Source organism: Bison bison, unplaced genomic scaffold (genome assembly GCF_000754665.1).
Source record: "Bison bison bison isolate TAMUID 2011002044 unplaced genomic scaffold, Bison_UMD1.0 scf7180017864375, whole genome shotgun sequence".
Classification (NCBI taxonomy): domain Eukaryota; kingdom Metazoa; phylum Chordata; class Mammalia; order Artiodactyla; family Bovidae; genus Bison; species Bison bison.
The window spans coordinates 4,678,434-4,688,418 of NW_011494947.1; the positions used below are offsets into that span (position 1 = coordinate 4,678,434).

At 58.8% G+C, this 9,985-nt stretch overlaps 1 protein-coding gene across 1 annotated transcript in view; it reads right to left on the reverse strand.

The window, feature by feature from the left end:
- The window catches only part of SLC27A4 (solute carrier family 27 (fatty acid transporter), member 4), a 13,817-nt gene extending 3,832 nt beyond the window's left edge, over positions 1-9,985 (reverse strand). The window contains exons 1-11 of the mRNA XM_010856965.1: positions 9,844-9,985; positions 8,376-8,542; positions 6,418-6,812; positions 4,516-4,674; positions 3,045-3,114; positions 2,848-2,939; positions 1,680-1,789; positions 1,219-1,428; positions 917-1,043; positions 257-394; positions 1-113 (exon numbers count right to left, since the gene is read on the reverse strand). Of these exons, the coding sequence (XP_010855267.1) occupies positions 1-113; positions 257-394; positions 917-1,043; positions 1,219-1,428; positions 1,680-1,789; positions 2,848-2,939; positions 3,045-3,114; positions 4,516-4,674; positions 6,418-6,812; positions 8,376-8,536 (1,575 nt within the window). The 5' untranslated portion in view covers positions 8,537-8,542; positions 9,844-9,985. The remainder of the gene's footprint in view (positions 114-256; positions 395-916; positions 1,044-1,218; positions 1,429-1,679; positions 1,790-2,847; positions 2,940-3,044; positions 3,115-4,515; positions 4,675-6,417; positions 6,813-8,375; positions 8,543-9,843) is intronic.

Here is a 9,985-nt window from a genome sequence, read left to right on the forward strand (position 1 = left end):
GAGCGTGCCCTCCACCTCGGTGGTGGACACGTTCTCGCCTTTCCAGCGGAACGTGTCCCCCGTGCGGTCGCGGAAATACACGTAGCCCAGCTCGTCCATCACTAGCACATCACCTAGAGAAAGGAGTTGTGTGAGGCGGGGGGTGGGGGGGCCCAGGGGCTTGGTTGGGGGGAGGTGTTGTCTGAGTGTGGGGCCCTGCAATCCCTTCCCCCCTCCCCAAGGGGCCGCAAAGGCCTCCGGAGGGGTGCCCACCCACCGCTGAGGTAGGCCTGGTCCCCCTTCTTGAAGACATCCCCGGCAATCTTCTTGTCGTTGGTGCCCTGGTTCAGGTAGCCATCGAAGCGCCGCAGGGGGTCTTCCTGGATGATGACGCCCACCAGCTGGCCCGGCTCACCTGCGGCCAGGGGAGGCGTGGTCAGGTCCCCCTGGGGTCTCCATACTAAAATACCCCCAGCAATGCCCCCTTTCTCCCCCAGCCCAGGAGCCCCGAGGGCTGGGAGCTTCTCAGTAACACTTGGTCACTGAACAAATGAAAAGGTGGTCAAGCTCAACGTGGACGGCCTAACTAAAGCCAGCACTCCCCAGGTCCCGCTCTGTTCAGAGGTCTGCATCCTGTACCACACCACCTCCTCAGGACAACCTGCAGGAGGGGACTCAGGCACAGAGCTGGGGAGCTGTGGCGGGCGGGGCCCAGGGTCCACAGCACCAATATGCACGAATGGGCTGATGGGTGGATGGGATGGTGACTGAGTGGATGGATGGATCAAGAAATAAATGCCATGCAGCCCTAAGAGAAGAGCTGACATCTGGCCGCTGATCAGGACGGGGCTCCTCACTCACCCAGCCATCCCTGCCCTGTCACCTTCCTAAGCCAGCCCCTCCCACTCTGACCCCGAGTTGCAACCCTCGGGCAGACCTGGCTTGCAGGGAATGCAAAGGCCGTCAGGGCCCCGGATCCGCTCCATGGTGTCCTCGTTGACTCGAACCAGCCGGATGGGGTACACGAAGGACAGGATGCGGCTGTTGAAGCCACAGGCCCCCACCTGCGAAGGCCAAGCCTTGGGCCCGGGCTCTCCCACTACGGGCCTCAAACTGGACAGCCTGGGGGGCTGCGAGCGGGGCTCTGGCTCCTGCAACCGCACTCCATGCCGGAAGCCCGCCCTCCCCTCCACCTCCGTGTCTCCCGTGGGCCCGCTGGGTCCGCACTCTGGGCCGCACCTGGCCGTCAAAGTTGCCCAGGCTGCAGTTGCACTCCGTGGCCCCGTAGAACTCGGCCACCTGGGGGATGTGGAAGCGGCTACAGAAGTCGGTCCAGATGCACTGCCGGAGGCCATTGCCGAGTGCCATGCGCACCCGGTGCTGGCCCTCCGCTTCCCGGGGTGGCTGGTTCAGGAGGTAGCGGCACAGTTCGCCGATGTACTGCACGATCTGGGGGTGGGCCTGGCGTGAGTCTGGGCCCTGGAGGCTGCCCTGCCTTCGATGCCCTCCCAAGCCCCCACCCCTCCTATCCCTGGGGCCAGCTGCGCGATCCCTTCCCTCTCTGGGCCTCAGTCTCCCCATCTGAGCAATGGGAGTGCTGCCCCAAGTAAACGGCTGGCTGCCTTCAGCTCAAAGACGGGCATCCCTGAATAGAGCTGGTGGGGGGCACGGGATGCTCCACTATTTCCCTTTTCACTCACCGTGCAATTGTACTTGATACAGTCGTCCCAGAAGCGGGAAGCCGAGAACTTCTTCCGGATCACCACAGTCATGCCGTGGATCAGGCACTGCCCTATCCCCACGATGTTTCCTGAAGGCAGAGGGGGGACCCGGGGGTCAGGGGGACAGAAGCCCTTTCTTTCTAGAGTTTCGTCTTTTTGTTTATTTTGGCCACCAAAGATGTCATTTTATTTTTTTAACTATTTATTTTGCACTGGGGTATAGCTGATTAACCAACAATGTTATGGTTTCAGGTGAAGAGTGAAGGGACTCAGCCATACATATATATGTAACCATTCTCCCCCAGACTCCCCTCCCATCCAGGCTGCCACGTAACACTGAGCAGAGTTCCCTGGGGCTATACAGTACTGAGTGAAGTACGTCAGACAAAGGAGAGATATCGTATACTCCAGAGCCTCCTCTTATATAGTCCCATCCCCTCAAAGACTCTCCCTTTCCCCTGTCCTGCCCTCCAACTCTAACTGGTCACATCTCTCCCCAGTCAGACACCTTCCATGGCTCCCCAGTGCCTATGGGTTCAAGTGCACATTACTCAGACAGTCCCCTGAAGCCTCTGGAGCTGGCCCCAAGCTCCTTTTCCCAAAGCTGTAACACTGCCATTCAGCCAGCTGGAACTGAGCTAGCCTGCCTGGCTTCACATCTGCCTGTATTGGGGGGTGCTTCCTCCAGGAAGCCTTCCTGGAGTTGGGCTCTTCCTTGAGTTGAACTCCTTGCTCCCTGCCCCTCTCCACACTCAATGCCCTTTCTTGCCTGAGAGTTCAGGGTAGGGTTCTCATCATTCAGCCTGCCCCCAACACACACTTAAACTCTAAGCACCTTTAAGGGCAGGAACTATATTTAGTCCATCTGTCTTTCTAGAAAGCCCCCAGACCAAGCAGCCAGGCTGTCCACACCCATGGAAATGGACTGAATGGTCAGACCAGCCCAGGTGCCCTGTGGGGCACCACCACACCCACCAATTATGCTGGTGTGCCCACTCTCATCAAGGTCAATGCCCACATCTGGATTTGAACCCAGATTTGACTCCAAAGCTTGTTCTGTTTCTACTGCAACATATAGCCTGCCAGGAAGGGTAGGGCTCTGAAGGCTCAGGGGTGGCTGGGTACCAAGGGGGCGGGCCCAGGCTACCTGCAGAGTGGTAGAGGGGGAGGCAGTCATAGACGATGTCGTCGGGCCGCATGCGGAAGCCGTAGTACACCAGGGCAGCCATCCGGTAATACCTGGGAAGGCAGAGGGCTGAGGGCTCCGTGGGCCCTTGGAAAGGCAGGAGAGGAGCCCCAGGCCCCACCTCCCCAGGTCTCCCCACCAGGGCACCGTCCCCTTACCTGCTGTGCACCACGATGGCAGCTTTGGGCAGCCCGGTGGTGCCTGACGTGTAGATGTAGAAGAGCTTATCTGAGGAAAACAGGTAGGAGCGGGTGTGAGAGGGGCCAGTGCAAGGCTGGGCACAGAGTCAGACATTGGTAGGTGTGTATCACTTAACACCCACTCCCGGCACAGCTACTCCCCAGACATCACTACCTGCTCTAATACCTGCGCTGGCTCCTTCAACACACTCTTCTGAGCCCTCATTCTGTGCCAGGGCCAGGGTGACATCAGTGACTAATATGAGCACAGGCCTTGCCTAGAAGGGAGGTGCCCGCCCAGTGTGACAGGAAGATGAGGCTATTGGAAATGCGAGCACTGCGTGTTGGCAAGCACAGGGCCTGCCAAAGCCTGGCGGCAGCACTGGACCCGGGCTCCAGGAAGGGGAGGTAGTTCCAGGGAGGGCTTTCTCAGAGGAGCTGATGCCTGCTATGTAGGAGGTATCAGCTGCAGACAGCGGGGCTCAGAGGCAGCTTCTGCACCAGCAACCCTGTCTTTATCCCCCGAGATCTGAGGACCAGGGACAGTCACGTCATGGTCTCTGTGTGAGGCTCAGTCCCACCAGGCTGGAGGTTCCAGGAGGTCAGGCATGCCACAGGGTGACGCCACGTGTTATGCAATAACTCGTGTTACAGGGTGACCACGGCATGTCAGCCCAAGGCTGGGCACCAGTCTCAACCAGCCAGAGGCCCTGACCTCAAGGAGCTTACAAAAGCACCCAGCACACAAGAGCCACAGATGGCAGAGGTCAAATGGTAATGACCCCAGCTCTCCATGGGACCTTTTCCAGCCTTCAAGCGTAGGTTCAGTTGCCATCCCCAATTTCACGGCTCTGGGAACCAAGGCTCAGAGAGCAGCTCAGGTATTCAGGGTCACACAAGGGAAGCAGTAGAGCTGGGACATGAACTTGGCCCAGGCTCTGAACCTCCTGGCCCCAGGCCATGCGCCAAGCAGTGAGGTCCACAAGTCAGGCTTGTGGAGCGGAGAAGAAGAGAGGCGAGAGGGTCCAGAAGGCTGCCTGGAGGAGGGGGCAGGGGGCAAGTAGCCCAGAGCAGGGGGAGGATCACAACAGGGGCCTGCCCTGGACAGGCGCTGGGTGACTATGAAAGGGGCTCGCCGAGGGCCTGAGCCCAGCCCACACTCGGACAAGGCAGGCTCCCGGGCTTCATGTGCTCCTGCATGCATCGGCCATCAGCGAAGGCTGTTCAAGAACTGCATGTTCAAGAAGTGCCTGCCACTTTCACACACGCCAGCTCACCCAGTCTTCGCAATAAAAGCTGGGGACTGTGGCTCATTTTCCCCGAATGGAAAAGGGATGTGACATGACTCATTCCAGGTCACGTGGCAAGTTTACAGAAGAATCCAGGCCCCGAGGCCCCCGCTCTGTCTCTTGGCCATCTTTGAACCCTTGTGTGGGGGTGAGGGGCTCACCTACAAAGCCCTTGTTGGGACGGCTGGGCTGGTGCTTGGGGGCATCTTCCAGGAGCGGGTCCAGGTGCTTCGTGCCGGCGGGCACCGTGCTGGGCTCCCAGGGACCGGAGCAGAAGAAGTTGAGCGAGGGGTCCAGGTTGGCATGGATCTCAAGGACAGCTGCAGGGGAAACAAGACAGATCTACAGGCAGGCCAGGGCACTCCTTCCTCCCCCGGCCCTGTGTTCCGGGGACCTCTACTCGTGTCGGGGCTGAGCATGGTGTCAGGGGATGCTGGCTGGGTGTGGCAGAGAGGTGGGTGAAGCGCTTGGGACTTGTTATAAGGAGGATGCTGAGAGAAGCAAGGGCTCCCGCGAGCTGCTGGCTGATCATGTGGCAGGCTCTTTACATGTAGGCTCCTGCTCACACAACTCAGGAAACAGGTACCAGTAACAGCCCATCTTACAGATGGGAACACTGAGGCCCCAAGCACAGCAGGGAGTCACAGCTAGAATGTGCCAGATCTGGGGCTCAAAGCCAGCTCTACCTCACCTCAAGGTTTACGCTTCTATCCACTGTATGATGCTAGTCTATGGGGGACTGGTTAGGAGGGAGGAGTCGGGGGGCGATCAGAGGCTGGCAGCCCTCCAGCCTCTTCAGAGGGTGGTGGCCTTCTCTCAGGCTCCCCTGTGCACTACAGATGTCCAGACACTCAGCGACCGGACCACAGGCCGATCCTGGCCCACTCAGCCATACTTTCTCTTAACTTCTTCCAACCCTCTCACTCTCTCTCTGCTGCCTCCTTCCTCTCCTCGTTTCAGCATCTCCGTAACCTCTTCTGCCCATCAGCCCACAACATTAGCCCATTAGTTACAACAGCGTGGGGAGAGAGAATAGGCACACTGGGGTCAAGCCCAAGGTCAAATCTCGGTTCTATCACCCACTTAACAGCTGTGTGGCTCTGGGTGAGTGCTTCGCGCCACTCTGAACCTCGGTCTCGTTCTCTGTAAAGCCAAGATGACACTCTCTGCTTTCACCAGGCTTTGTGAAGATTAGAGCTGCTTCTGTGAAGCACCGAGCTCAGCACGTGGTCAGTGCCAGTGCGGAGGCCAATAAACATAAGCTCTGAGGCACAGCAAAGAGAGGCTTCTTGCTCCCATTTTACAGGGCAGGTAGATGAGGCCATGTATGGATGTGAGAGCTGGACTATAAAGAAAGCTGAGCACCAAAGAACTGATGTTTTTGAACTGTGGTGTTAGAGAAGATTCTTGAGAGTCCCTTGGACTGCAAGGAGATCCAACCAGTCCATCCTAAAGGAAATCAATACTGAATATTCATTGGAAGGACTGAAGCTGAAGCTGAAGCTCCAATACTTTGGCTACCTGATGCGAAGAACTGACTCACTGGAAAAGACCCTGATGCTGAGAAAGATGGAAGGCGGGAGGAGAAGGGGATGACAGAGGATGAGATGGTTGGATGGCATCACTGACTCGATGGACATGAGTTTGAGTAAGCTCTGGGACTTGGTGATGGACAGGGAGGCCTGGCGTGCTGCAGTCCATGGGGTCGCAAAGAGTCAGACAAGACTGACTGAGTGACTGAACTGATTGAGATGAAGCCAAGTGAGTCACAAGAATGGTTACCATCGTGTCTGAGGGCTCACCTAGCATCAGCTGCTTTGTTAATGCTTCACTCTATTAAGCACCTCCCTGAAAACGGTGCTGTGGTGAGGAGACTGCGGCAGAGGACTGCCATCTCCCTGGGTTTCCTGGCTCCCGGGCGTTGTGGGGGAAGAGCCCACACCGTCTGACTCTAGGGCTCATGCCCTTAACCTCTGAGCCACACAGCCTTCCCCAGGGGCTGGAGGTGGGTTGTGACAGTCCCGTGGGACTCCCTGCCTGTCCCTTGCCACTTTAGGGCTCACCTGGGGCCATCTCGCTGCCGAAGACGAGGGCCCGGGCCTGGGAGGAGGTCAGGCAGTGGAGCAATGCGTCCCGCCGGAGGTTGGTGTTGATGAGCGCCGCCTCCACGCCCAGCTTGGCCATGCCCAGCCACAGACCCACAAACTCGTTGCGGTTCTCCATGAAGAGGGCGACCACGTCGCCCGAGGCCAGGCCCTGCGCCTGCAGGAAGTTGGCCACGCTGTTTGAGTAGTTGTCCAGCTGCCGGAAGGTCCAGTGCGTGTCTGTGCCCTCGAAGATCAGGGCTGTCTTGTCCGGGTGGCGCTGGACTGTGGCGGCGAACAGGATGGGCACTGTGCGTCGCTCCCGTAGGTACCGTCGGACCTTGGCCTTCACCCTCAGGAGCACGGTGCCACCACTGGGGGAGGGGAGGAGGAGCAAGGGAGCCGTGACTGCCGGACTTAGGAGTAGGGGGTCCCAAGACCCTGGTTTGATCGCTTGCGACACCCCTTTCCCAGCACCCGTGTGCGGGGCAGCGTTACCTGAAGTGGCTCACTGATGATGCATGATAACACCGGGCACCCAGGTGATGATTTCCTCCCCACCCGGTACAGAGGAAGACACCAGTGCCCAGCACCTGCCCTGGGCTTCAAGGTGGGACGACATGGCAGTGCTAACATTTGAACTTTAGTCCCCTCTGACTCCAGAGTTCAACCCCTATTGCCCTCTAAGCTCTGCTCGGAGTCTGCGGCTCTGTCATGGCCTTCCACGACTCCAGGGACCAAGCCAAAGTCCAAACTCCTCGTCTTGGACCTGGCACACCCCCGGATCATCCCTCTCCCCTCACCACTCTGGTAAAAAAGGACAAGCTTGCAATTTGTCCGGTCTCCCTCCCTGTGGGCCCGGCAAGGGTGGGGCTCTGTCCTGCCTCACCATCTTGCTCCTGGGCCCCGGTCGGTGCCAGGCAGGGCATTGATGTTCAACAAATGTTTGTGCAACAAGCTTTTGGCAACATCCCCCTACCTTGCCCTGCCACCTCGGACCCCTGAACTCTCCTGGCTCCCCAGCCTCTCCGCCTTTGCTGCTGCCATGCCCTCCGACTGGCATCCCCTGCTTCCACCTCCTGGAGGTGACTCTCAAGCATACCTGCCTCTCCTCTCGGAGGCCTCCTCTGATTCCCAGGGCCCAGGCCTGAAGCCGTCTCTCTGCTTCACGCCCCCACACCTCTGGGCTGCTACCATCCTTCCTGTGGTGGCCACTCAACACCTCCTTTTGCAATCAGCTCAGATTGACAAACACCGAGCTGCCTGTTCTGGGTGCGGGTCACACTGCTGGGACACTACCATGAGCAAGACAAGACTGCCAGGGGCTCTGCTCACAGGGCCCTGCTAGCCTTCGGGTTTTCTGTGTTCCCTGCCAGTCTCCCTGACCAGTCTGAGCCTGTCCCAGGTCCAGGACTGCCCTGTCCACTCAACCCCACACCCAGAGTCAGCCCAAGGTCTGGCGCAGAGCAGGTGGCAGGCAGGGTTTCTGGTACAGAATATCCTCCTTGTGGACCACACCTGCCCTTCTTTGTGGAGCAGGTTCTTTGTGGGCATGATTCAGGGTCTGCTCCAGAACCCGTGCCAGCTGGAGGACAGGGACTTCCCCATAGGGTTCCTCTTCACCCTCTCACAAGCTACAGCATCTTCTCAGGACCCCTTACCAAGGTCTCCTCAACATGCCTGGTGTTCAGTGTATGGACCAGGACCCCAAGTCTGCTCCAGGCCAAGGGGCACCAGGTTAGGGATATTCCCTGGGAAGAGACTTTGACCGTGGCAATCGAGATACCACGTACTATTGCGAGGGGAAGGATGCGGAGCGAAGACTGCTCCTTTGGGGCCCAGGTGCTCTGTGCTGGTAAAGGCCATGTGGTCTGGTTTGGGGAAATTAAACCCAGAAGAGTGTAGGAGACCCAGGAAGGGCTGTTCCAAGTACTCACAAGATATCACGCCTGACAGTCTTGATAAAGATTCGGATGAAGCGCCAGCCGCCAGACCCCAGGTAGAGAAAGAACAGGGAGAGCCCCACTTGGGTCCAGGGCAGTTTCAGCACCAGCCAGGAGAACAGCAGCACCCCCAACAGAGACGCCCCAAGCAGCATCGTGGCCTGTGGGCACAAGGCGGTCAGTGGACCCAAGTGCCTGGGTCCCCTACCTCCTGGCCCGGGCAGCCAGGCCACTGTCGTCTCAGATGGTCACGTGTAGTGAGGTCAGATGGAGTAGGGTAGCTGAGGACTGGGTCCCATCCCAGGACAGTCTGGAAGGGTCAGGCTAGAGGCCTGGACTTGAGGTGAGGAGCTGGGTTGCGGGTCAGAGGCTGGTTCTAGCCTCCCAGTCCCACCTCTGCCTAGGACTCTCTGAATGATCTTGGACAAGTCCCTTTCCCACTTTAGTCCTTAGTCTTCCCCTCTGTGCAATGGGTGTAATGACCATTGGTCTCAGAGGACAGTCTACTCGCCTGACATCTAGGATCCCAACCAAAATGGCTTGGTATTGACTTAAGTACCTCTGGCTTGACTTCCCACTCGAAGACCTAGAGAGTTTCTGTGGATGATAAGGCCAAGCCACAACACCCAGAGAGGCAGCTTCTTGGGAAGGGGCCTTCCTCAGTCCCTGCCCTTAGGCCTGGGAGCACCATGCCTCTGCTGGCCCACAGGGGGCGATGGAGAAAACAGGTAAGAGCCTGGAGGTGCCAGAGAGGGGATCGCCCAGAGGAGAAAGGTATTGAGAGAAAGGAGGCCTTGAAGGCACCCCCACAAACACACTCAGCAAGCCACTCTGATGACTCTTCGGGACCTGGGGCTTAAGGGAAGAGGAACAGCTGGCAGGGCTGAGATTAGGGCTCTCGGACTCTATTCCTAGCACTTTTCAGACCTGCTCAAGGGACAGCAGACTGGGCTGTTTGCCTTCAAGCTCTCCTAATCCTGGTGAGGGGCTGAAGGTCACGGCAATGAGGTAGCCTGAGATTCTCCAAGCCAGGATGAAGACATGGTCTGGACCCTTAGACCATCTCCCCTCTCCTCCACACGAAAAGCAAAAACCAGGAGGAGGACTGCACCTGCGCCTCCAACTCCAATGCCAAAGGTCTCCAAGGTCCCCAGAACTGTGGTCTCCCAGAGTCCGTCAGGGCAGAAGGCAAGAACCCGTCCCGAAAGGCTGAGGGTTGTGGACGAGGAAGGAATGGGATGCCCAGATCGCCCGGGGCCGCGATCCCGGGTCACTACGGATCGCACCGGCCCCTAAAAAGCCGGGGTAACAGAGCGCCCGGCAAGGAGACAGAGCAGTAGGGCGCGCCCCGTTTCCCCTTCCCCCCCGTCCCCAGCCCAAGCCGGTACTGCCACCCCCCTCCCCCGGACTCGACCAGGCGCATTCTCTCGCCCGGAGACCCATTGTTCTGGCCCGTGCTTACCTGGCGTCAGCCCCCGCCGCGGGGCACCCTGTCCAGATGCGGCCCGCCGGCTGTAGCAGAGTAGGGAACGCGGCGCGCATCAGCCGCTCCTGGGGTGCTCGGAGCAGGTTCTCAGCAGCGCTTTGCCGGCTTTGCGCCTCGG